Here is a 27,375-nt window from a genome sequence, read left to right on the forward strand (position 1 = left end):
CCTGGTGGTGCAGCGGTTGGGAGTCTGCCTGCCAATGCAGGGAACGCGGGTTCATGCCCCGGTCCAGGAGGATCCCACATGCTGCCGAGCGGCTGGGCCCGTGAGCCATGGCCGTTGGGCCTGCACGTCCAGAGCCTGTGCTCCGCAACGGGAGAGGCCACAACAGTGAGAGGCCTGCATACCGCAAAAAAAAAAAAAAAAAAAAAGTTATTACCCGTTTGCCAAATCTCAGCATAGACGGGGGAGGGGCATTCTCCCCTGGGCAGCACAGGACAGAGTTGTAACTTGAGGCTGGGGTGGTCTCCCTGGTGGCCACGGCTGGGGGCGGGGGGGGGGGGCACCTGTGTATGCCCACTCACAGGGCCCTGCTGCAGTTCAGAGCACGGCACAGAACCCACCTGCACCCTCCACCTAAAAGTCAACATTTGGCTTCCAGACACGTTGTAGGCTGACATCTGCTGTGCTGCTGTCATTGCCCACGGTCAGCGTAAACAAGGTGCCGGACCATCAGTTCTGGCCAGTGCTGTTCTGCTTCCAGAATCCTGTGGGAGCATGGAGTGTGCTAAAGTTTCCATCTCTCCTGTCACTTCTCCCCCTGCCAGTGCCTGTGCTGCTTCGTGCTCGTGGGAATGAAAAAATCTTTTGGGTTGACATACACCCCTATTTCACTTTCATTTCTATTTTCCTTCCTGTTCTCAAATACTGGATTTTATCCACTGTAAATTTAATTACTTTCTACTTTTGGAAAGGGCCTTTGAGAGGAAGGTACATTTAAAAGTGTAAAGGTAATCAATACCTGTGAGGCAGCTCTGCCCTCCCTCTGGGCAACCCTCATGAGCATGTAGGGCAGGTCAGGCGCCCTGAGCTGTCCCCTTCCAGGGAACCTTTTGCTTCTGGACTAGGGTTTCATACACTGCAGAGCAGCACCTGCACTACAACTTCCTGAAAAGTCAACTCTTCATAGAGGCTTGTAAGGGAAGAGTTTGTCCATCTGCAAGTAGAGAGTTTCACAAGGGCTTGCTCGAAGGTGCTGGTCCTGGAAGGGCCCACGCCCAGAGCACAAAAGGATGTCCAGACCTGAGGCCAGGCCCTTCTACTGGCCCAGGCCAGAAAAGACGGCAATGCCAGAAGCTCTGCCATGTGACTAAGGGGTGGCCCTGTGCCCGAAGGTCCACCTTGTGACAGCAGCATAGGAACACATCAGGCTGAGGAGGATCTTGCAAGAAAACTTCAAAACTGGCTCCAACTTGCTATTTGCTGTTTCAGGAAGGGGCTCAGGGGAATGGAACCCGGCACTGTGGACACGGTGTGGGGGGGGGGGTCCCTCAACTGAAAATGGAGTTACCACGTCGTCCAGTAGTCCCACTCCTGGGCGTGTACCTGGAGAAAATGCTAATTCAAAAGGCCACATGCACCCTAGTGTTCCCAGCAGCACTATTCACAATAGCCAGGGCATGGAGGCAACCCAAGCGTCCATCGACAGAGGAGTGGATAAGGAAGATGTGGCACATGTATACACAAAGGAATGCTACTCAGCCATAAAAAGAACGCGCTAATGCCATCTGCAGCGACACGGAGGGACCCAGAGGTTGTCCTACCGACTGAAGTCAGTCAGAGAAGGACATCGTATGATATCGCTTACGTGTGGAATATACAATATGATACAAATGAACTTACTTACAAAACAGAAACAGACTCACAGACACAGAGAACTCATGGTTATCATAGGGCAAGGGGGGGAGAGGGATAAATTAGGAGTTTGGGATTGACATATACACATTACTATATATAAAATAAACAACAAGGTCCTACTGTATGCCACAGCGAACTATATTCAGTAACTTGTAAAAATCTATAATGGAAAAGAATCTGTGTACATATATATGACTGAACCACTGTGCTGCACACCAGAAACACACACAACATTGTGACTCAACTATACATCAATAAAAGATTTTTAAAAAGAGGGAAGACCCGTTAGAACAGCCTGTAAAGAAGTTACAAAGGTAACGGCCCTTTGAACAGCTGATCATTTTTGTCCTCAGCAAAATTACAAATGGGGAAAACTCCAACCGCCAGCCCCCCTTACCTTCTTCCAATCAGAACCTCCGCAGTCACCGCCCCGAGAACCAAGCAGCCAGGTTGAACCAAGTCACCCACTAACAGGCTGGAATGGAAACCCAGGATGGCATCAAGGAGGGGCAGGGGGAAGTGCACGGTGACGGTGGCCAGCGTCCTGAAACGTCTCCCCTTGCTTATATCTTTAAAGGAGCAACATTCGGGCTGGCTTAGAGGAGGGAGCCGTGCTGACCGTAGCAAACACTACAACATGTGCCTTATGCCAAAAATAATTCCCGATGAATTGTTCTAAATGTAAAACAAACCATGTAAGTACTAGAAATAATAAGAACAGGTGAATATTTTTTAAGTAACCTCAGTATCAGCAAAGGCAGGAACCATAAATGGAATTAAACCAAGCACGTGCAAGGTGCCAAGTGGGGTGCTGTCCCTCAGCGAGGGCACAGCATGACACCCTCTCATGGACAAGGATGGGGGGCCAGCTGTGTCACCTCCACTGGGGAAGCCAGGACTCAATTTCACAACAAACAGCAAAAAGAAAAAGGTGTATATCACCACATAAGATTTTTTCACTTCTGTAGACCCCCTACCTACCATCAACAAAACGAAAAGACAGCTGACAAGTAGGTTTAAAAAGACCACAAAATGTGACAGAGGAGTGAACAGACTGTGTATTAAAAACACTTAGTCATATGAAAAAGATGTACACTCGAAGTCACAAAAGTAGAAGCACAAATATAAGTATAAAAGATGTCCAGTTTCAGAGTAATCAAAGGAATGGAAGTGAAACAAGGTGCCGTCCCCAGCTCCGATGAGAAAGGGAAAGGCAGGTGGTGCTCCAGGTGGTAGTTTATGGGAGTACTCTGGTAGTGTTAAAAGTTCAAAAATTTCAGAACATTGAAATTATCCTTTAGTTGTACATTTCTACTGCTAGGAATTTATCCAAGGGAGATCCCTGGGCACGCGTGCCGAGCACAAGATGCAACGTAATGAAGAATCAGACCATTCACGGAGTGACATTTCAGCAAGTCACACAACGGATGGCCAGGCAACCCACAGAGTTGACACCACCCACACTTACGGACGTGGGAGGGTATGAGCAGCGGCTAACACTCAGGAACATTTGATGCCAATCATCTCACACTGCCCACTGTGTCCACACTTAGCACGCAGATCTCACGAGTGGTTCCTTCTCTCTCCTGCTGGAGGCATAAGGGGATTTTTCTCTGATACTCACTGTGGGTCATGGTCGATGATCTGGAGAGCACAATGACCCTGGATTAAAATTTCCTCGGTTCCTGGGACAAGATGGCAGAGTAGAAGGACCTTGAGCTCACCTCCTCTCGTGAGCACACCAAAATCACAACTAACTGCTGAACAGCCATCAATAAGAAAAGATAAGAACCTACCAAAGATATTCTGTAACCAAAGACATAAAGAAGGAACCACAACGAGACAGTAAGAAGGGCACACTCGCAGTACAGTCAAATCCCATACCCCTGGGAGGGGGTGGGTGACCTCCAAACTGGAGAGTAATTATATGGCAGAGGTTCTCCCACAGGAGTGAGAGTTCTGAGCCCCATGTCAGGCTCCCCAGCCTGGGGGGGTCTGTCTTTGAGAAGAGGAGCTCCCAGAGCATTTGGCTTTGAAGGCTTAACTGCAGCATCTCCACAGGGCTGGGGGAGACAGGAACTTCACTCTTACAGGGTGTACGCAAAATCTGATGTGCACTGGGACCAAGGGCAAAAGCAGCAACTTTCATACTCAGCACGTGGAGGGAGGCTCAGAGAGGGCAAGCAAGCTGCTCAAAGTCACCAGCCAGTGAAAGGCAGGACAGGATAGGGATCCGAGTCTGTCTGAAGCTGAATCCCACACCTCACTGCCCTCTACTTCCAACTAAGTGAAAACAGGATTATAAAACAGAAATGTCTCATGTTTACAAACACTGAGCACTCAATGCAATGCCCAGCAGTCCAGCCAGATGGTCCAGCCAGATGCCGGCCACAGAACCAGTCCTCCTAATGTATCCGAATGAATCAGGCAGACCAGGTTTAATGATCTCGTTAGCTGTTTATTGTCATTCTAAAGACTAGCACATTTACAGCATACATGGCTTTGAATGAGCTAAGAATATATAAAACGGTAACTATATGTTTATATATATTAATACTGTCCAAAACAAATAAATAAAAGTACCTTAATGCACTAAGCCTGGCAAATACAATTGTGTAGGGACAAAACTGTTATTATACAGTATTTGTACGTTTTTAAAGGAAACCAAAGGCAACTGTGCTGCAGACGCTTTCACAGAATCCACGTCACATCTGAGCTTTCAGTGTCTCAACGTTTCTTTTTAAATGGGTGCCTTATATAAGGAGCACTTGATGGAACCTCTATTTTACGGGAACCTGTACAACTGCCTTCCTTCTCCAACTGAAAACTCAAAGCTCCCGTGTGACCTGGGTACCTGCAGCCACCACGATGGGCAACGTGGCCCCCACTCAACGAGCTTTGTAATCGCGCAGTGCCGCCGTGAGACTGACTACCGCACAGGAACGGGGGAGTAACGCTCAGGTGGAATACTGAAACCTGAATATTTTCTACGTGATTAGCCAAGTCTTTGACTTTTATGGTGATCCAACATGAAGCCAAAATTAGGAAAATATTCACATAAAGGTGCCACATGCAAAACCGCTAACAGAGGACAACATTTGCTATATTCCCTTTTGGTAAATGCAGGTAATGCTCTTCAGACCAAAAAAAAAAAAAAAAAAAAAATCTGAAAGTTGTATGAGTAACATTAAAAATACAAGGGAGTTTTAAAAAATGTTAAAATGAGTAAAGATGGAAATATATAGATACTAGAAAATGACAAATTAAATGAAATGGTGGAGGTGAAAGACTAAATCAGCCATACTGGAAGCTGTCTTTGCACATGGATCGACACAGCAGGAGAATCTGACACCACCTGCTGCCACCTGTGCAGTGGGCTTGCAGGACAAGTTTCTCCGCCTCCGCCCTCCACAGTGAACCCAGCTGTGCAGGGGTTGGTGAGCACCAAGGGTCCCTCACCGACTCACCCTCCACACCAGTTCACACTCACCAGTGGGCGTCAGGAGACAGCAGGCTCCAGGTGTGCACTGACTTCTGAGGAGGAAAGGATCTGAAAGGTCACCTGGTTCCACCCTTACCTGATGCCCACCCTCCGTCCCTGCCAAGGGATGGTCTTGCCCGTGCTTCAGCTCCCCAGGCCCAAGCCTGTTACGTGTTTCCAAGTGGCATTTCTAGAGAAGCCCAAAGAATAGCATTTAGAATTTTAGATAAAGGAGCTTCCTAAGGGTTCACAAGTCATTAGGATCAGTATCAGGACTATGTGCCACATACATTTCTTTTACAGCCTTTTAAATAACATGTAAACGTACTGATAAAAACATATAAAGAAAAAACTCTGCTCTGTGCAGATGACTCATCACCTTATAATAGATGACCAGACATAATTTTCTATGAAATTCCTAAGTTTTATGGTCCATTAATCCCTTTCAAAATCTCATTTTAGGAGATATCTCAACTTCCTCAGTAGCCATCTTACATAACAGAATGAGTAGTAACAATTATTGCAGACCTAAAAGACACTTTCATCAGACATTTAAACATGATTGTATTGTCTTCTAGAAGACAAAAAATTGGGAAACCCACCAGAGGACATCAATTTTGAAAATATTTAGGCTTCCACTATCTCTATTCAAAATCCCCCGTTGTTGACTGAGAGGCATCAGACAATACCACGTGCGAGGTCCTGACCTGGGGAAGAAGGGGAGACGTGCCCTGGGGCCGGGGAAGAAGGGGAGACGTGCCCTGGAGCCGGGGAAGAAGGGGAGACGTGCCCTGGGGCCGTGGACTACACACGGGGCATAAGGCAACAGGAGCCAGCTGGCCTCATGTCCTCGAGCAGACACCCTGTTCTTTAAGGGACAGGGGTGGCCCCTACTGTGCGGGCGGCTTTGCAGGTATTGTCTTCTAATAAGTCTTATCTCAGGCTGATTTATCAGCCTTTACTTCCACCCGTGCTGTTGCAGGCAGGCTGATGCCCCAGAAGCACTCGCCCTGGCCGCATGAGAGAGCGAGCGTCTTTCCCCAAAACTTCCCTTAACATTTAACATTTTAGTGGTCTGCCCGGGATCCAATCATTTAAACTATTATTTACTGTTTTACATGGAGATTTTTAAAAAGTAGATTGTAAATCAATGCTCAATTTTGAGTTACTCAGTAGAAAAATAAGTTAGGTGAGCAGCTGCCTAAGTGGGCGTTTTAGAAAGTCTTAGCATTTCAGACGCACCTGGCTTGATTCATACAGGTAACTGTTGATATCTGTGTGGTTATGGCTGAAGGCTGTTTAAATGGGCAGTTGTTAACTCTCCACACTAGTGAGCCCAACATTACCTGCTATGGATTCCAACGCAAAAAACATGCTCTATAGACTCTTCAGTGAAATAGTTTTAAAAACATAAAAGTAAAAACCAATCCTTCAGGTCTTCTTGAAGAATTCATATATGACACTAGAGGGTACCCACATTTATTACATAACAGCTAATTAGAGGAAACCGTGTGTTCATGTTTCAACTTTGCCGTAAGTCCCTTCAGGAGGCCTGTAATGCTTGGGGAAAGCCTTCAGCTGCAGGGAATTAAACGCATATTTGCGACTTCCAACATTCTTCATTGTATTTTCTCTTCGACAACCCTCACTGGGGAAAAAACAAGCACAAGAAATGACAGCAGTAAAAAAGGAAAAAAGAAAAGACTTAAACTCAGATGAAATGAACTGATTATTTTCATAGCATTAAAAGAAAGGCTGATTAATTTAAATGGATGCCAGACTCATTTACGACAATACACACGTAAGATGGCGGGTTTCTGAACAAGGCAATTAAGAAGCACAGAGATGGACACAGGCTGTATGGGACTGCGAGGTTTGCATTTGCAAAAGCAGCACTGTATCGAAGTGGAGGACAACCTTTTTTTTTTTTTTAAGGTAATGGTTTCATGTATTTCGTGTCTGGTTATCTGAGGGGTCTATCCTAACTAGTGGTTCAGAGGTTCTGTCACATAGCAATTTGAATGGAAAAAGTGCTACTCTTACCAAAAGCCTTTAAAAAGCTGCATTTTTCTATATTAGCAACAGCTGTTAACCGTCTCCAATTCAAAATGCTGATTTTCCTTGCAGAATTCAACATGTAGCAAAACCATCTGGCTAAGAAGGTGGCTGTCACATGCTGTCTCAACCTGGGAGACAGCTGTCCCGGGCACACAGCAATGCCGCGGGGCTGTGCGATGGCTACATGGCTCTCAGCGCTGGGGCGTCGTGAAGAAGTGACCCCACCGAGGTCACCTTCTCCAGGTGAGCTGCCCTCGTGGTCACCTCTCTCAAGAGTGCCACTGAGCCAGTGAGAGCCCACAGGGGCCCCTCCCTAGAGAACCTGCCACCAGCCTCTTCTGCTGCTGCATTGATCAAGGGTTGTCATTGGCAACCCAGTGGGCAAAGCAAATGCTCAACAGGCGGATGAGCTGTCAGGCAGGCCTCACACTCCCGAATGGGAGCCTCAGGGGAGCTCTCTGGGAAATGTTCTGATAGACATGAGATTCACAGGCAAAAGCGATTCTAAATAGGAACGACTTCCTATATAGCACAGTATAAGTTCATAGTTTTATATTATTCTAAGACTAGCATTTAAATCAACTAAGTATTAAATTTAGTACAAAATCCCCTTTATGAGATGTAAAATTTGCAGTTACCAAGAAACAGTGATTTAAAAAAAATATTTCAAGTTGTATGAAGACCATTATGTCATGCATTTTAAAAAAATATCAGTGGCAATTGCTCAAGCCTTTTAAAGTGAAAATGACAGTCTCACTACTAAGAACATGAAAAATATTTTTGGTAAGACAGTGATTTTATTAAACTCGGGTATTTTAGAAAAGTATCCACCTGCTTGTTATATTAAGTAATTTAGTAACTCAGATATGCTTTCTTGTCACGAGAGCCTCAAAGCCCTCAGCTACATGTGTGTCATCCGCACTGAGCGCCTAGGCCATACGAGCAGGGAGCCCTAGAGTAAGTAAAGACCATGTGGGTCTAACATCCAATAATCAGATTAAAATACTCCGTTTAAAGCAGAAGCTATATAGGTGCTTCTTTAATCTTTGGAAGCTCTTACATTATTGGACTATTTCAGATATGGCTTCTCCATTTACAAAGAAATGTACACACCTTTGAAAAACTACCTACCAGCAGTAAATGTCAAACTGCTTTCAGGAACGAAGAAGAAGAACTTGTGAACTGTGACGGTACCTTTTTATTTACATGTTAAAGAGGCTGATACTGGTTTAGCTGGCTGAATATATACTACACATGAAATTACAGTCAAGATTACGCTTTATTTTTAAATTGTGCTTATTTTCCCTCAAATGTTTGAATTTGGACTGAGTTTACAAAATCTGACCAATGAGGCTGATCACACGCTGACTCTATCACCCAGTGTTTAGACAAGCTCCAGCCTGGGGCTGGGGGCCTGAGTTGTGGAGAGAGGCAAGCCCGTGCTGTGGTAACTGGCGTTTCCTGCCGCAGGGGCCAGCCTGCGTCCTAAGGCAGAATACTTTGATCCCTCACAACGGCTGCATTATTTTTAGGAGTCTACAGTACACACTGAGGTGGCCTTGGATAGATTTTTAGAAAGAGGGATTTAATTATTTCAAAGCTACATGGTTTTTTTTTATTATATCGATAAATTATTTCAAGGACATCTATTTTTTAAAACAAAAAATTAAAATTGAAACCCCAAGTGGCAACTCGTTTTAGTGACAGCTCTGTTTCTCCTTTCCGGAGGGGATCTTCCCCTTCAGAACTCATCTGGACACATGAGTGTCTTGGTGATCCTGAACATCTCGAGTCACCTGCACTGACACTTTCTCAGCGCTAGCATTAGCTCAGAAGCAACCTGAAAACCTTCACCAAGTATCAGTGACTCCCCTTTCTTGAATCATCTCCCCATCTTTGTTTTATCCTGCCTGTTACTTACTAAAGCAGGAAAGATTTCAAATATATATTTAGCCTGACTTCGTAAGGCCTTGGCGACATGAAAACTCAGCTCAAAGGCACGCTGAGCTTCCTTGCTCAGATATTCTAAAGCACCATCACCACCCCCAGCCTCGTCTGATCTCGTGGTGCGCTGTCTCCATCTCACCTCGTGACTGCAGTTAGAACGTACTGCCTCCTGACCCACCCCTGAAGAGAAAACCCAAGAATCTTAGCTTAGCAGCCAAGCCTACAGGAAGGCCTGGTGGGCACCATGACAGCCGGGGGCAGACAGCCGGAGACAGGCCATGGTGTCCATGAGGCCCCGCGGGGGTTGCCGTGGGGGGGGGGGGGCGCGCTTGTCTAGCTGGCCGCGGCCCCGGTTTGCTGGGCGGGCGGTGGCACCCGGGAAGAGGAGGGGACGCTCTGTGTGGTCAGAAGGGCCTCCCTCATCTGCGCATGGTCTCTGCCAGCCCAGAGGCGGGCACAGCACGTGTCACCCCGGGGGCGGCGGGAGTGCTTTACCCAGAACAGGCTAGGAGCTATGGAACGTGAACCGTGGGCCCTGCCTGCCCTCTTTCCAATAAAGGAACAAGATGGTCTCAGAAGAAAGTCGACTTGTACACCTTGATGTGGAGGAGGACAAGTGGTGGACACACCTCTCCACAAGAGTCACAGGCTGGCAGGACCTCACCTGTGACTAGTGTCATGTTGCTACAACTTAACACCACCAGTCACTTGGCATCTGGAGAGAGACTCCCTCCTGACAGATGTCAGGAGCTGTTGCCACAGAGCAGCCACCTCATTCTAGAAAAGACAGAGCGACCACACTGCACTTGTGAGGAGAGTGGACGCAGCTGCCCTAGGCCCTAGGCTCCCCCAGTGCTCAGGTCTAGGACACAGCGGGGAGGAGGATGCCCCTTCATCTTAGAATTTAAAGTCTGCACCTGCCCTCTGTCACCCACTGCTTCTGCAGTCGTAACTGCCTCTACAGTTCCCGGAACCCAGACTCAGATCTGAGGCCAAACCAGAGAAACCCCAGAGTCAGTTCTGGAAGTCGGGGGGAGGGAATGGAGAGGCCAGATTTTGTGGTGGACTGGGTTTGCGTGCATGGCTGGGGGTGAAGTTTCTGGAAAAGCCAGCTTCTCTAAATTCACTCCAGTGTTTCTAGCGTGGTGAAAAGAAATCCACTTCCATAAAATGCAATGTATGGGAAAGCCAGCTGGAGGCCAAAACAGAAGCACAACATAATCGGAGCTGGAAAACAGAGAAGCCACCGCCCGTTTCTTATGCAGGATCTGTGGGGTTCCCTGTCATCTACTCTGCTGCCTTCAGAGGTGTCTAGCCACCGTTTTCCACAGAGGAATGTTAAGGTTACAAATCCTCCCATTTTACAGACGTTGCCATGTTAAAATTAAGAGCAATAAGAACAGAAACCAAAGTGACCTTTTCTCTCTCACACCTCCATCTGGCACAACTGCCCAAAAGTGGACCTTATTTTTTGGTAAATTTTGATTTTTTTTTTTCATTATTAACCATATTTGATTTGTAAGAGAGAAAAGGTATCTGGACTTGAATCTGGAATTAAAGAAGCAGGGGTTTTTTTTTTTTGATGAAAAATGCTATTTCAAGAAAAATAAATGTATCTAACTTCAACAGCCTTTTGTTACTCTGTGCATTTGTTCCTGGATCAGTTTAATGACAAAGATTTAAAAGAGTAATTCTAAAGTCACATGCAATATGTTATTTTTATGTGCCTGATTTGATACAATGAGCTACCGTCCTCACAGCTTTGTGTCATCCCAACTTGGAAATAGTAACGTAAGCAAGGAAATGTTATAATTCTGCAAACTGTTTGCTACTATAATTTCAGGGACTACGCTTTGAAATGAAAGCAGGAAGTACATGTCCTATTAAATAGGTTTATCTAGATGAGCCAGTTAGAAAGCATCTACACTTTTCATTTCTCTTCAAAAGGAAAGGAAAGGTTAGCAGTACATTTAAAGAATAGTATCAAATATACAAATTCTTTCCTGACAGAATTCCTCTCTCTAGGAAACAGGGCACAAGAGATATACAGGTAATAAATAGTTTTACATCAGAAGGCAAGAGATTTGGTACAAGTAATTCCAGGCCAGCTAAACAAAGCAGTAACAGAGCTCTGTAAGAACATGTTACAAGCACTGAAAACTCTACAGAATTTAAACGAACACATCCTCTTGGTGAAATAATTTGGCAGGTATTTACAATTCAGAACAACAGAATGTCAAACTGTAAGGCATGAAATACATCTCGGCGGACCATGCTCTGACACGTCCCTTCTGTCCAGTCAGGTACACGGTGGCTGGACATGTTCTGGCACTATTTTTTGGTGATTTGTTAATTTCTCATAACGATATTCATTTGCAACGCAATTTGGCCACCAGGTATGCTACGCTCAGGAAGAGCCACGCAATCAGTAAATTGGGGCTCAGAGCTAGTAAAGGGATGGAACAGAGGAGGCTGGGGTCTAGTCTTAAGTCTCGGATGGGCACCAGGCCGCTCAAGTTCTTCTGGGTGACTACCTCCCGTGTTCCAATGCTGTGAAAAGGAAGAAGGTTGGGAGAAAGGAAAAGAAAAAGGGAAAGAAAATAAAGGAAAAGGAGAGATACATGCAATGGATTTTTTCAAAAGTATGGGGGAAAAAAAAGAAGAGAACCAAAAGATAAGATTTAAAAAAAAACATGGAATGAAGCCACAACACAAAGAAAAAGATGATATGCAGAAAAGGGTGTAAAAGGGATACCAAAACAAAACGAGCAGTTATAAGAAAAAAAGGAGAGAAAGAGAAGGGAAAATAAGAAAAAAATACTGTAATCTACTGAAAACAAACACGTGTAGGCCGACTAAATGGTTTTCCATGTTCACACCCTCGGCTGCCAAGCACACGCCATGCTGCCCTGCCATGCTCGCACATGCGGCCAGACGTGGACTCCAAAGAGCAAGCTGAACATGAAGAACTGTCGGGGGCGTCTGACCTTCTCACAGGTGCCTGAGCGGCAGGTGGTGCAACTTATTTCGCCAAAGCTGCCTCCTGATTAAACACTCAGAGGATAGCCGTTTCCCTTCAGTATCAACTGCAGGCAGAGCCCTCACCAGACTCGCCTTGGCTTTTCGCAGCGGCAGGGTGTAAGCTACCATTCCGAGTCATCGTTCTGTGAGATGGGGTCTACCAAGAATGGAGTCCAACCCAGCTCACTGGAAACTGGGGGTCTGTCCCCCTTTGGTGCTACCGAAGAAATGTGCTGAGGTGAGGCTCCCGGAGGACCCTGGATGCCCTGGATGTGCCATTCTCACGGGGGGCGCTTCTCATGCCACAAGCACTGATCACGGGGTCACGACCCCGGCCAGGGCAGTCTCGGGGGCCACTGGGGCTACTTAGGAAGGCCCACTGTTGTGTTTCGGCCCCTGCACTGGGGATGGAGGGGCACCACCAGCAGGGAGCTGGAATGGGCTCCGACGGCAAAAGCCAAGCGCGCGCATCTCTTCCCAGCTCCCTGGTCCGTGGTGTCGCTCGGCAGCCTGAAACAGGCGCTGGCAGGAGTGTTTATGCCACAGAAACTGGCAAACCAGACAGATCAGGTTTTGTTTTTGTTTTTGTTCTTGGAGAGAGCTGGCTGTCAAGCACTTGCTAGCACCGCACTGGCCAGTGCTCACCCTGGGCCTCCAGGACACAAGACAGCCGAGTGTCAGCCCTGCCCCTCCCCCAGCCCACCTACCCCCAGCCGCCCCACCCCGCTGCCTGCGTGCTCTGCTCCTCCGTCAGGCAAGACGCAAGCCAGAAAGCAAGAGAACCACCACAGGGCATGGCCAAACCTCCTGCTGCCTCCTTAGGGCTCCGGGCTGCCCCGTGGCTCCTGGCCACACCGCAGCCAGAAACACCAGCTACCGACCAGCCACCTGGAGCCTGCAGCCTATGAGCAGACACGTCTTCCCCACACGGGATAATCCAAAAAACAGAGAAGTCGGGGGGGGGGGGGCGGGTAACAGTGTCACATGGAAACAAATGCATGAGGTCAGGTGGACAAGGGTGGCGAGCACGGCACCCGGGGCTGGTGCTCTGAGGATCCCGAGGGCGGCAAAAGCGAGATGGCATCGAGCTTTGCTTTGGTTTTGAATAACGTCAACGATTATTAACGTAACATATGTTCACGGCAGAGGTTTTAGAAAATTCAGAAAAACCTAAATAAACTTAAAAAAGACATCCGTGATTGGAGGCAGGTGGGGTTTCAGAGAAGCAGAGGGAGGCCAAGGGAATGGTGCCCGTCCCATGGGAGGAGAGTCCTTCCCTACTCAGGACCCCGGGGTCCCTGCCGTAATGTAGGAAAGCAAGGTCGACTTCCCAGGCTCAGAAGCGCTCAGAGCAGTGGCAGGATGATTACCCAGAGGGTGGGTGGACAGGCCCCCGGGACACTGGGTGTGACTGGTATGGGAACAACCTGTCAACTTGTATTAAAGGCCTTACAAGGGTGTACACTCTTTAACCTAAGGAATCAACAGGGCAGACGTGGGCAGGAGAAAACACAAGGGTATTCACTGCACCCTTATTTAAAGTGCTGGCACACTGCACACAGCTTAAAGATTCAAGGACAGCAAACTGGATAAATTACGGTGCGCTAAACATAAGGCCCACATTCATTAACCTGAAGAAAAGCTCACGAGAGAGAACAGCAGACTAAGCCAGTGGGCAGAACTACACATCCAACTGCGTCTGCTCGTGCACATGTTGTGTGTAGTATTCAGGGACTGGGTAAGTTGACCGACGTGTGGGTTAAGCACGCCCACACTCACACGTACGTATCTGAACAGGCATCAGGACGTTAGCAGTGTTCCCTGTAGTAGCAGGAACATGGAGAATTGTCCTGTGGGCTATGGGCTGGTGCGGGAGTCACTGGGGTAGGGGCTTATGTGGATTTTCTTATTTTCCTACAAGGAATAGCAATCACCCACGTGATCAAAGTTGTGAGCGTGCCTCATGTATTGTAAGCCTCCCAGTTCACCTGTGCACGTGTGGGTAACTGCCCACAGCCCCTTGGCGGGCTGCAGGCCAGCAGATGGGGCCGCCCGTGTGTCTAAGGAGCCACCTGCTCCCTGGTCTCCCGAGACCTTTGTGCTCAGACACAGTCAGAACAAACTGTTGTTCTCGTCGAATGTGTTCACAAAGCCAAGACTGGATAGAGGGGTACCAACCGTACACCTGGCGCACGCCTACGGCACGGACCTCATCCTAGTATCTGCCCCACAGCTAGAGCTGTGTCCCTCCATTTTTCTCGTCTCTCTGCGGCCGGCGGCCTGCGTCTCACCAGTGCAGTCCTCCCCTCCACCTCGCAGCTGACCGCACCAGGGATGCTGAGACCCCACCGCCTCCCTGAGGCCGAGGCAGGGAGAGTGTGAACTTTCTAAAAGTGCATCAGCAGGCAGCCCTGAGGTCACGAGGTTTGGGTGAACTTGGAAAGACCAAACAGGAACAAATGGTTCCAGTTCTACAAAACGCTACTGTCAAGAGGCAGACGCTCAGGCACTGCTTTCGTGTAAGACTGTGAGAAGGTGAAACGGCAGAGACATACAGAAAGGATAAGAGAATTGAATGCTTTGAAGAATTTGGTGAGAGGACAAATGGTACAGAACATTCAGGAGAAGTGACTTGGAAACGAGACTAAAACAGCATTGGCGGCCACATGGAAGAAGACAGGAGGAGCATGTTTCTTATCCTTTCTTTTGGTATGTGAGGGGAGGTGCTCCCCGGCAGTGCCGGAAACAAGGCATCGCTCGGCAGCGGACAGAGTTTTAGTCCCAGGTTTCATCCTGCAAACACGCCTGCTGCCTCGGAATCAGAATATCATTAGGGCAAGGTGGCCACGGCACAGGGACAGGGGAGGGGCTGCTGCCAGGAAACACTCACTGGACACTGGGCTCATGAAAGCAAACCCAGCCCACCACTGGGAGAAGCGGAGCCAACCGGCGCAGCCTGCGGACGCTCGGTCTCCCCTCGGTTTGAAAAGAGACAACGCGGGATGGGAACAGCCGGGGCCTGGTGGGATGCCTGGGCCCTGAGTCGCACCCACAGCAAGATGAGTGGCCGGGGCACACCGGGCACCAAAGGGCAGCCACACAGCCGCCTCCGAGCTCACCACCTCCCTCCCCGCTGCCTCGGCTCGCCCGCTTCAGTGCAGCCCCACTCAGACACAGCGCCGGCTCTTTTCTCCCCCTGACTCAAAAGAGGACACTGGATGTGATGGGCCTGGAGTTTGACTTGGCAGACGTGGAGGAATTTTCCAAAGCCAAACTAGAGCGCGGCCGCCGGGCCCAGGGGACTCACCTGCGCATGCACTCCAGGGCCTGCGTGAAGACCTGCGGGGCCATGCCGTGCTCGTGTTGCAGGATCAGGCACTGCTCCAGTGTCACCGACATGGCTGTGCGGTCCTTGGCGCTCTTGCAGCTGGTGAACCGCACCCCATTGAGGCGGCGGCAGATCTGCCAACGGGAAGGCAGGCTTTACTTAGGGGGAGACGGGACAGGTCGCTGCCCCGGGTCACCTCCCGGGGCCTCTCCCACAGGACGCTGCTGCCTCCCGGGGACCCGCCGTCTGCTCAGCCACATTCCCAGCTCTGCCCGGACCAGCCCTTTGCTGCCCACCCCCTGGGGTAGGTCAGAGAGCTCCCAGGATGCCCAGCCCCCGCCAAGTCTCTAGGCCTTTCTGGAAGTGACAGCACAGACCCACTGGTCTCTACACGCTTCCTCGTCTGCACAGGTGGGAACAGCTCAGCAGACCCACTTCCCTGTGGCCACCTCCTGCCCACCAGGCTCCCCTCCAGCTCGCCCCGGGGCCCTGGTACAGGGCCCAGCGTACCTCCCCTCCCAAGTGAGGGGCTCCCGTGGAGGGCAACCCCCCTGCTGAGAAAAGGCCGCCTCAGGGCACCTCGTCTCCCCATGGAAGGACACCTGGGAGCATTTGCTCTGCATTACTAGGAGCAATCCTAGGCACACAGTCCCCGAATCGAGAAAGCCCTAGAACAAAAGACTTTTTTTTTTTTGGTATAAAGTTTGTGGCAGCCTCGTTTGGCAACACGACCAGCTCTTGAGTGGATGTCAAACTATCTACAATTTTTATTTATCCCATTTTGTATACATATTCATACTTTTCAGTAAGACAGTATTCAGGAGTTTGATTCCAGGGTGCTGCCCCAGATCCCCTGGGGATGTGAAATCATCCACGTGCACCACGTTACACACAGGTGATGTGCACCCTAGCACACGCCTAGGTACCAACTGTATACCATATCACCTTTCTGAAACGTGGAGCCCTGTGAATTCTAAAACACCTGCCCACGAGAGCTTCAGATAAGGGCCTGTGGACCCGTAGGAGATGCTGCATTGTGAGAACAACATGGGTATCTCACGAAGAACCATGTGACCTAACGCCAGTGGGCTCCGTGACCTGCTGTTCTCAGAAAAACACCAGAGGCGCTGCCCTACAGATGGCCCCGTGCCTGCTTCTCGGGCCAAGAGGCCTCAGCCAAGACCACGCAGCCACTGCCAGGGATGCCGCTCTACAGAGGACACAGTGTGGTCCCAAGCACTGTGTCTGAAGAAAGACAAGACAGAAAGGACCCAAACAAGTTCAGCCAAGACCATCAGGAGGAAGATGGGCATCTTGTGAGAACAGACAAAAATTTTTTTAAAAGATTCTAAGCAGCCCCTGAGCTAGGTGAAGAGTGAATTAATAAAATCATAACTGATGAAGTGAACAGGGACGTGCTCGCTAAATTCCACAGGCTGGAGAATTCATGACCCAGACATGTGGCATAAACCAGAACTACAAATAGGGTCAAAGAAAGTTACATTCATAGATGGTGGATCCAGAGCTCCATGAGGTTCTGGAAGGTGCAGCAGGGTGGCCACAGGTGCATCCCTGCACAAGAGGGCAGCCTGCAGCACCAGGCTCCAGTCTTTGTGGGGGGACTATCAGCCACTTCGGGGTGCTGGCGGGTCTCCCCATGTGTGAATTAGGCCCGACTAATAATATTCCAACTCTGTGTGAGTCCCAGTGTGGACTGGTCCCCTCATCAGGGGTGAGTGAATGACGAGCTGTGAAACTGCTCTGATACCCGGGCTCAGAGCAGGAACTCCACAAACAAATTGGTGAGAAAGTATCTGAGGTCTTGTAAGGACTTCATTTCAGGGGAAATGCGGAGATCTGAGCAGCAGTATACTAGAAATATTGTTTAAAGAGATGGCAGAGGTCCCAGAGATCTCCCTTTGAACCTATTAAAAGATGCAGCAGGTCGTGAGCTCTAGCTGGTTATCGACTGTGCGGGCTTCGGAAGGGGACAACTGTCACCAGCCTGGTTACTCCACGTCCGAGGGGGTAGACTCTGTGTCAGGCTTATCAGCATTCAGGCAGCCCTACAGTAAGCAACTCACGAGCAACTCTCATTGTGTCCTTATGGAGAAATCTGTTCTCTTCACTCCTGGCTGAGGTTTTAATTTGTTGTTGTTATTAACATTTTTTCCCTCACCTCAGCAGCTTGCCAGAGAATGTCAACGTTCTTGTTCTTCCTGGCGTGCACGTTCTGACCCAGGAACCGCAGCAGCTCCGGCAGGCACGTCTGGCTCCGAGATCGAGGTAAGCCTGGAAGAGAGACGGGGTCGTGGAGCTGGGGCCGCCCACGGGGACTTAGCCCACGGCAGCCAGCGCCGCCGGAAACGGCCAAAGGATGAGTCCCGGCCGGAGCCGGAGGTTCAGTGTGATTGAAGCAAGAAGGGAGGCCTGTGTTCAGGGACTGGGCCTGGTGGCCAGTACGGTCAGCACTCCATTACTTTCACTGCCACTTCAGTGCCACCTGCAAAGGGCAGCCACCTGGCCTCCTTTCAGCTCTTTCGAGGGGCTGGAGGAGGAGCTCGAATCATCGAGAATGGGAGGGAGTGAGGGAGATCCATCAGGTCTTCAGAACTGCCGCCAGGGCTGGAGGATGCTTAGGGCCGGGGGTGGCGACACTGAGGGGGCCGCCACTCTTGGGGGAGGTGGGAAGGGCAGCCTCCTCCACTGCGACAGTGTCCAGGCCGCTCCAGGACCCCTCCAGCTGGAAGATCAGTCAGACCACCTCACCTCAGAGGCCGGGGATTTTCAAATACCAGGACCACCAGAGGAGAACAGAAGAGCCTCGAGGTCACATCTACAGAAAACAGCCAGGGGGCCTGAATCCGCAAATCACCACCAACTGTGCGATGAAACTGTGCACCCGTTTCCACCACACAACCTCCCCGGTGCACGCAGGATCCCATGCCAACCACTTCACGCTGCTGCTCGGTGCCCAGCACCACGCTGCTCCGGGGACCGGGCCAGAGGGCTCAGCATGTGACGGGGGCTGTGGGAACCCAGAGGCTGCGAACCAGAGCCTCCTGGAGGAGACGCACGACCTGACCTCCGGCCCGATTAGCGACACTGGTGCCCCAGCAGAGTTGGCGGCGCTTGCTGGTGGGCCCCATCTCCTCAGCCTCGCGGATGAGCGTAACTACCGGGCTGAGGGCCACGCGGGCTGTGGCACCCCCAGCGTCCTGGGCCGTGGGCAGTGCTACTGGCTTTTGATCCCGCAGGCCTCGCCCTTCCCGGGCCTTTACCCCCGGGGCCACGCCTCACTGGAAACTGCCGCCCTCCAAAACGCTGAGCACGAGTCTCCCCCTTCCTGACCACAAGGCTCCTGATGCCCCAGCGTGGCCCTTCCGCCTCAGGGCACCCTAGCCAGGGGGCTGGCCCAGCACACGCTCCCGTCCCCTCAGTCCAAGCCTGAGCAGCCGGCACTGTCCCCGCCTCCAGAGCAGTCAGTCGGAAGGTGGGCGTTGGCCACAGGCCACCTGGCCTGACCCGGGTTCCTTGGGGGACCTGCCCTCCATGCCTCAGTGTCACTATATGTCAAATGGGTATGAAACCAAGCCCGCCTCCCAAGGCTGCTGTGGGATCAGTTAGATAATTCATGGGAAGTGTGCAGAAGGCCTGGCACGTGCAAGGACTTGACAAATCTGTCACTGGTCACTACGATCACTGTGGAAGAACACGAGGATGACTCGGTATCTGGGATCCCGAGAGCCCAGGTGCCACGACCTTCAGCTGAGTCCTCAGAAAAGCATTTTACTGACCTCTTAAACGTCATCGCTTTCGAGCTTGGTTGCAGCACGCGGGGATCACCCGGGGAGTTTCTAAACCTCCCGAGGCCGAGGCCAGACCCTCTACACTCTGAGCTGGGCCCCTGGCAAGAGGATTTTCCCAGGTTCCCCAGTGAATTCCGATGTGTGGTCAGTGCCAGAGCCTCGACGGCTCCAACAGCACCCGTCCCAAGCCTCCTTCACGGCCGCCAAGCCCAGTGCTGGGTTCATGCCCTCAGTTCATGGGGAGACTGAGGCCCCCCGCCTGAGCTCCTGTGCCCACACCATGTCCCCCCACTCGCTTGCGGGCCCCGACTTGGCCCTGCAGGATCTCCAGTCCTGCCCTCCTCTGGCATCTCACAGGCCTGTTTTTCTAGTCCCTTCGCTCAGGCCTTTAAGACCCTTCCATCCCCCATGCTCCAGGCGTGTTTCCTGCCTCCCCACGTGCCAGCCCTCAGTCCCTGCCGGCCTCCAGCCACTCGAGGCCGTGCAGCGTGGTCACCCACCCGCGCCACCGCAGCCTCGCCACACGGCGACTGTGAGATGCCCCTCAGACACAAGGGGGGCCCCTCGGCTCTGCGCCCCCCTGGCCCAGCCTCCATGCGAGCCCTCCCCAGGGTCTGTCCTCAGCCCCTTCGTGTCTTGCACGGTGACCTCGGGCATGAAAGCAGCCGACCACATTGGTGACAGGGCGGGAGGCGGGGGGGGGGGGGGGGTCAGCATCAGCATCAGAAGGTCGCTAAGCAAACCTCAAACCCCTCGAGGGACGAAAGACAGCAGGTGGGGACCTGCCGTGGTGAAGAGATACTTACAATCCTCTGGCAAAACCTCCTTAAACTGCTCGAAGTAGGAATTTAACCGCACCAAGCTCTCCACGTTGATAACTTCTTGCAAAGACGTGTCGCCAAACCTTCAGGGGTCACAGGGGGACACCGTTAGTTGGCTAATGTCGCTGTCTCTAGTGCCACGGTGACCGCGTTAAAGGTAACAGTGTCGATTCTCTTGATCCTTATGGCGCACGTCAAGATTCTAAGCCACGTTCCTCCCCCCAAGCTTAAGGTCATCTCTCCCGTGTTGGTGACAAGTCTGAATACGTTTCATGAGCAGGAACCCTGTGTGACCTGTGACAGGCATACCTGCGGGACACCCAGGCCCTTGGGCAGCCCCGCCGCGCGGCCCCGGGTCCCCGTCCTCCCACCCCGGAGGCACCCGGGAGCGGGGCCGGCAGTGGGGCTCTGGCTGGGGAATCAGGACAGTCCCATCTTCAAATCGGAAGTCGCCCTGCTGCTGGATGACCAGACCCGACCAGCTGTTCCTGCTGGACGGAGTGCAGGGCCCCAGCCCTCCCCTCACCACACAGGGAGCCAGGCCCACGGGGAATCGGGAGGGAAGCCACCCGTGAGGAAGGCGCAGGTGCTCATCAAACACGCAGCCCTGGAGCCCCAGGCCTGGACGCACGCCCCCTCCACCACTTCCTGCCCAGCGACCTCCGTGCATGGCAGCCTCTTCACAGTCCCAAAGTCATCCCTCGGGGGGGCAGGATGCCCTCCTGTGGGTCCACCGCAACCCAACCACCCCTGATGCCCAAAATGGCTTTTTCTCCTCCAGGCACCTGCTCCCTGGGGGTCGCCCTGGGACACAGGTGAGCTGGCCTTGTTTAGGAGCAGACAAGCAAGCAGAGCACAGACCCTGCCTCCCGTGTCCCCCGTCCACTGCCATGTCCTCCGCCACCTGGCCCTCTGCTCACTCCAATCTGGCCTGGCCTCAACCCTTTGCAGAAACCTTTCCAGAAACACCTTTTTCAGAAACCACTCTTGCAGTCAGGAACAGCAGCTGCCAGACGCAGGGGATGTTACCTCCTCCTGAGGACACCTCCTTGCTGGGGCCCCGACACTGCCCACTCTCCCTGAAGCGGGCACCTCACCTCTGGCCACACCTTCCGGATCTCTGCTTCCTGGGCTGGCGCCCTCAGCCTAAGGCCAGCTCTCCAACTGCCCCCAGCGTGACCCCTCTCCCGGTTAGGGCCCGCTACTCACCACCCACCTAGAGGCCTGCTCTGTTCCTCTCCTCGTCGCCTCTCACACCTGCCCCACTGAAGACCACGTCTCGGCTCTCCAGTCTGTCCCTTCCCATCTGCACTGCCCCTGCCTGACCCAGGTCACCGCCTCTGGCCCGGACTCTTCCCGACAACCCCCTCGTCACATCTGGCCCCTCACATCTTTCCAGCACATGGCCGGCAGATGACCTTCTTCAGATGTGACTCTGATGGTGTCCTGTCCCACTGAAAGGTCTCCGACCGTGTGGGGAGGACCCTACACCTGGGGGTCAATGGACACTGACCACTGGGCTCAGAGGCTCAACAGGAATATGGCATGTCGTCCTGGAGACCACGTGTCCTTAACAGCAAGAACTTTAAGGTATCTTTCAGTTCTAAAACACGGAGATCACATGCATGTAACGACGTGACAGGAAAGGTCTTCACGTACCAACAGAAGGTCATTAGAAGCTACACACACCCAATCCCCTCCTCCTCTCCAACACCTGCACACACTCTTGCACACGTGGGCACACGTGACTCTTCCCTGATGCCTGGCAGGTGACCCTGGAGGAGTTTACGAGGCACAGGCCTTTAGGACCAAGGCGTGGCTCTATGCCTGCCATCCAGGCCTCTCCGTCCTCACCCCTGCCCACTGCTGCCTGCTACCTGAGCCTCCGGCCCCACGTGGCTTCTCCCCACCTGCCTTTGTTCAGGCTCCTTGGCCTGGGACGCCAGGTCTCTCCTCCACCTCCTCATATAACCAACTCCTACTTACTCTTTAAAACCCACTTCCAGGAAGCCCTCCCAGACCCCCTGAGACTTCACCAGGGCCCCTACTCCCTGCATTCATCTTAATCCTTGCAGCCACATCTCTCTGCTACCAGCCCAAGTCTCTCGAGGACACGGACCTCGTCTGGTTCATCTTTGTGTTTCAGCACCAAAGACGAGCCCGGTATGTGGCTGAACTTAAAGGAAGGAGGGATAACAAAGTCCAGGTGGCCCTCGGAGCCCGAAGAGGACTAAGTACACGCTCTCCAGCAGCTCAGCAGCCGACGGATGCAGCCCCTGGCCCACAGAGGTGGCCCGGCACGCACCTTTCGGCCAGCGTCTGCTGCTCGTTGATGCCCACGTTGAAGAGCACAGGCTGCACCCGCAGCAGCATCCCGCTCTGGATCTCCCGGGGCAGGGCGTCAAACAGGGGCCCCGGCAGGGGGATCCGCACGTTAAAGCCATCCCTGAAACGCAGAAGAAGAGGAGGGTCAGGCCCGCGACAGGGAGATGCGAGACAGGCGAGCAAGGAGAGGAAGGCCGTGCTGGCCTCAGGACGGGACAGCGGCCTGGCCCGGCTCGGAGACCTCCTAGCTGCCGGTCACCGACCTGTACAGGGCTGTGAAATGAGTGTAGCAGGCTGGGATGAGCGTTTCCAGCTGAATGCAACGGAATAAAGCAAAAATGAAACGTGCATCACATGTGATGAACACAGATGAAAACTGCGCTAGTTCTGAGAATCAGAAAAACATTTCTACCGATTTCCTGTGATGACGGGCAGCATGTCAGTTGATGCATTAGAAGTAGCCTGAGTGACTTTGAAGGTCACGTTCCTCAAGTCCATGATCCCAAGACTCATGTCCTCCAGCATGGCCAGCTCCTCCCCTGGAGGCAAGAGAGGGAAAGGCTGTCAGGCAGAGGGGACCTGCGCTCTCCCCTGGACTCAGCGTGGCCACGGAAGGACAGCAATGAGCTCAGGGTGAAAGTGACGAGGCGGTGAGAGTTGGGGGGAGGCTGTCCAAGTGCCTCACTTCTCCGTGAGTAAAGCCCACTACTGAAGTCCTATGGCCACGTTAAAAAGCGCAGCTGGTGCAACCACGCCTTGTAGTTCCCGGCCCTTTCCTGGCGAAGGGAGGGGTGGGGGACCTACATGTGGGAACCTCAGAAGGCAAAGCCGGCTCTTTAGGCGTTGTGATCTTTCCGTATTCTTTAGATCTTTTGATATTTCTTCAATGTCTTAGAACTCCAAAGATTAACAGATACTTGAAAAAAAGTTACCCGTTTTTACCTTCTAAGAAGAAATAAACAGAAAACGAAGGTGAGGAGAAGAGAGCATTTATAAGACAATTTGGAAATACCAACAAATTTTTTAAATACTCCTACTGTGTGACCCAGCAACTTTCCTTCTAATAATTTAGTGGGTGCAGAAATGGGCCACAAGCGGGTGTGTGTGTGTGTGTGTGTGTGTGTGTGTGTGTGTGTGTGTAACTATATAGGGCTTTTTTTAGTTGTCACGTATCGGGGTGTTTGGATACATTTTCATCAGTACGTGTTACCTGTGTACCAGAAAACCACTCAGGGAGACGAGAGGGGCCACACACGGAGGCTCTCACAAGCCCAGCCCAGGCGGCTCACCGTAGGTGCTCAGCAGGCTCTCAAACTGGGCGAGCAGCCCGATGGTGTAGAGCTGCCGCAAGAAGCCGTCGTCGTGCAGGCAGTTCCTCAGCTTGATGACAAAGCCACAGATGAGCGCGGTCAGCTGCAGGGAACAGACACCGCCTCACCTCGCGCCTGGCCCGCCCCGGTTCCTGCACCCGCGTTGCTCTGCCTGCAGCGGCCCCTCACTGTCGGGGCCTGGGACCAGGAGTGCAGAGGCCACGGGAGGGCTCGCTTCCAAAGGTCCGTCTGGTTTTGGTTCAGCTTCCGACCCGACCTTGGGGTCACTCCTGGTCCAGAACCTTCTGGAAGCCCAGAATGATTTCCCCACGGTGAAAGGAAAGGCCTCTATGCCCAAAGATCCACAGCAGCGCCGGCTGGAAAGCGCGGTGCTCACGACGAGGGGCAGGAGTGGAGAACAGGGTGCCCCGTGCACAGCCCCGGCCTCGCGGGGACAGGAAGCCGCACAGAACCCACCAAGCCTCTGCCACCATTCTCTCTGCTAATCAGATTACTGCACCTGAAAACTGGTGATGCTCATTTAAGCTCTTCCCTCCTCTGAAGGGAAATCGAAATCACTAGAATAGAGTTGTGCCTGAGCGGGTCTAATACCTGCTGCTTTATAAACCAGAAAACAGATTGTTCGTCTTCCCTCAATGAACTCCTCTGCAGGGAAGAACAAAGGTGGCACCAGGGCCGGTGTGACCCCAGGCTCCTTGGGGCAGGTTCCCAGGGAGCAGGTGTGAAGCCGGACCGTCCTGAGCACCTGCGATCCAGCAGCTCCTCTCCCCCTCCCTCCAAGGCCAACACCCAGGCCTCAGGCCACACGGGCAAAGCCACAGGCGGGAGGGCACAGCGCCACGCTGGTTTCCTCAACCGGCAGAGAGGGACAGGTTCACCTACCGTCTGGCAGAAGACCACGTCGCGGCGGTACTGCAGGCTCAGGAAGGTGGCGATGGTGGGCGCGCTGTCCTGCATGAGCAGGAAGACCATCGCCTTCTTGGCCTTGTCGCTCATCATGGCCACGCAGTCCGTGAGGGTGGTCAGCAGGGGGTACAGGGCCTCGCTCCACTCACCTGGCACGAGGGGCGGTCGGCTCAGAAGGCGGCGCTTCGAAGGCCCCCGGCCCCCAGTCCCGCACTGGCCCTGCCACCCCGCCTGACCCTCCTGCCTCCGCACGGCCCAGAAGTGGCGCCAAGTTCAGCCCCGGTCTCTGCCCTCCTAGCCTGAAACTTCTCCAGCAAACGCACCATCAGCCCTCCTCGGGGACCGCCGACACCCCCTCTGGGGACTCTACACACTCATGGCCCCGACTGTTCCTTTCAAGGAAGATGACAGCGAGCTCTGGGAGTCATGACTCAGCAAGAACACACTGTGTCTGCGGAGGCCAGTGCCTCCCGGCACCGCCGTCCCTCGCGGGGTACCTGCTGTCTGGCTTCTCTGATCCAGGTGGCGAGGCAGAGCCCCGGGCTTCCGGAGCAAGGCCAAGCCAGCCTGGCCGAGCCTTTGCGCAGCGGGCGCAGGCCCCACCCACGACTGCGGAAGGACCCTCCCCGCCTACGCAGCCGCAGCCCTCAGCGTCCCCGCCTCCTGCGCTTTCTTCCCCGCCGCCACCTTCCTGCCGGACTCTCCCTATTCCTGGCTTAGTGGGGTTGTTCTGTTTTTGGAATACAAGGAAACTTTGACCCTGTACCAAAACAACTTTTTAAAAATAGAACCTCAGGGGAGAAAAACAGAGTGAAAGGTATTTTTGGCTTTGGCTCTTCTTGGTCCTTCCTATTTGGAAGACATTTAGACGAGAAAAGACATGCCCCCATCAGTTATATTTTTTTTAACAGGCCACCAAGCCCAGAAATAGGCACTGGATCATCACCACTGGGTGCGCCCACTCGGAGCACGGCGAAGGCAGTGGTGTGCAGCCCGGGCAGGGCACCCTCCTAGGATGGGGTGAGGGCCACAGGATGCCCGTGGCCGTCGCCCCACTCAGGACAGGCCCTGGCCTCGTGAGCAGTGCAGCTGCTAGGATGGTCAGCTCCGTCTCAGATAAACAGAATCTTAAAAAGAGAGAAGGGAGCTGTGGCTCTGCTCTCTCAAACTGTGTGCTTCACGCTTTGCTGAGAAACAAGTTCAGAGAAACGCCCAAAACCTACAAAAGGACTGCCCTGTACTCAGTGTTTGGTCAGCGCAGATTTTCAAGTCTACGTAGCCATTCAAAATTTGGAAATGATCTGAGTGTATGTATATGCAGACACACTGTACATGGACAAGGATTTCTATCTCTAGTGGAAAAAAGCAGGCTTACATTTAGAAAGTCTATAGCAAAAAGGTCCTGGCAAATAAATCACAGTGAAAAAGAACCCTGCATGGAGGAGCGGAAAATGTGAGTCCCAGGCCCCAGCTGCCACTGAGCAGTGGTGGGTGAGCCATGGGCAGGTCCCCTGACCCCTCAGCCACAGGGGCCCTTCGCGGTAAAACGGGGTGACTGTTGTGGATAATATCCACGTCTTTCTTCCTCTAAAATTCTCAGAGACCATGTTTTTGTTTCTTTGAAGAACTCTGTTGAATCCATGTCAATTATATTCAACAACTGTCAGAAAAGGCCAATGGGCATTAAGTTTTAATAGCCAAGTAGGTTGGGGAAAGGTAGGCAGTCATTAAGACTATGCTTCACCTCAGAAGTAAATGCTCTTAGAGCAAGTGTTGCCAGTTTTACTTTCTGTTCCACTTAACATGAGTATATATATGTAATCACTGTGCAACTCATGATCATTTTAACCTGAAAATGATCAGAATATACAAGTGGTCTTATTTGACTGAGCAAGCCCTCTGCATACAATTTTTTACTCTGCCTACTTCTGTTTAAGCAAAATCCACATAAGAATGACTTAGTTTTGCTGCATTAGAGAAAAAACAACAAACCAGACAAAAAAAAAAAAAAAAGACACTGAAAGAAACTGTAGAATTGGAAGAATGGTTAAAAAAAAGCACTCAGGGTTTGTTCCGGAGAAGAGATGTGGCCCTGGGCGGGAGTTGAGCCTGATGTCCGCCCAGAGAAGGGCTCAGCCGTGTCTGGATGGCTCCGGAGTTCAATAAGAGCATCAACCAGCCCTTAAGTCAACACCTGTGAGTGCCTCACTCTCTGTTTTCTCACTTAATCCACAGAGAGAGGACTAGTAATATGGGTAAGGAAACAGCCTCAGAAAGGCTAAGTGTCTTCCCAGACACACAAAAAGAATGGCCACTTGTACACACATCTGACTACACAGCGAAGAGCCGCTGGGGATAATACATTTTGGGTCAACACGAGGGGAAACCAAACTTCAGAACTTCCAAACAAAATAAATTTCAGGGACAGTGATGAGATTTCTACCAGAACCTAGTTAAGTACAGGTGTCTGGGACGTTAGGGTTGGTGAGGGGGTTTACTCTGCCTCCTACATCGGGAAAGTCTGGCAATGAACAAAAAGCACCAGTGTCTAAGCAGCACCCTTCGTGCTGGAGCTGATGCCCCTTGTGGGACAAGCTCCTGATCTCACTGCTCACCTGGAACAGTCACTGACGGGGGGCCAATCCAGGACTGTGCT

At 52.0% G+C, this 27,375-nt stretch overlaps 1 protein-coding gene and 1 long non-coding RNA gene across 8 annotated transcripts in view; one reads left to right on the forward strand and one right to left on the reverse strand.

Moving 5' to 3' along the window:
- Nucleotides 1-27,375, reverse strand: part of INPP4A (inositol polyphosphate-4-phosphatase type I A) — a 149,189-nt gene that overhangs the window by 13,271 nt on the left and 108,543 nt on the right. For 3 of the 7 annotated variants that reach the window (XM_029231366.1, XM_029231363.1, XM_029231364.1), the window contains 8 exons: nt 24,696-24,868; nt 23,772-23,895; nt 22,895-23,021; nt 22,463-22,603; nt 20,143-20,240; nt 17,707-17,819; nt 15,507-15,661; nt 4,130-6,821 (listed from right to left, as the gene is read on the reverse strand). In XM_029231366.1, coding sequence (XP_029087199.1) covers nt 6,689-6,821; nt 15,507-15,661; nt 17,707-17,819; nt 20,143-20,240; nt 22,463-22,603; nt 22,895-23,021; nt 23,772-23,895; nt 24,696-24,868 — 1,064 coding nt within the window. In that variant the 3' untranslated portion in view covers nt 4,130-6,688. Of the gene's footprint in view, nt 1-311; nt 543-4,129; nt 6,822-15,506; nt 15,662-17,706; nt 17,820-20,142; nt 20,241-22,462; nt 22,604-22,894; nt 23,022-23,771; nt 23,896-24,695; nt 24,869-27,375 lie in introns of those variants that run through there. The other 4 variants (XR_003794821.1, XR_003794822.1, XR_003794820.1 and 1 more) reach the window with 3 other exon arrangements.
- LOC114900314 lies at nt 6,818-11,944 on the forward strand. Its single transcript, XR_003794823.1, has 2 exons — nt 6,818-7,474; nt 8,310-11,944. It is a non-coding gene; the product is annotated as an uncharacterized LOC114900314 (long non-coding RNA).

This window comes from Monodon monoceros, unplaced genomic scaffold (assembly GCF_005190385.1).
Source record: "Monodon monoceros isolate NGI ecotype Baffin Bay Population unplaced genomic scaffold, NGI_Narwhal_1 Super_Scaffold_19, whole genome shotgun sequence".
In the NCBI taxonomy this organism is placed as follows: Eukaryota; Metazoa; Chordata; class Mammalia; order Artiodactyla; family Monodontidae; genus Monodon; species Monodon monoceros.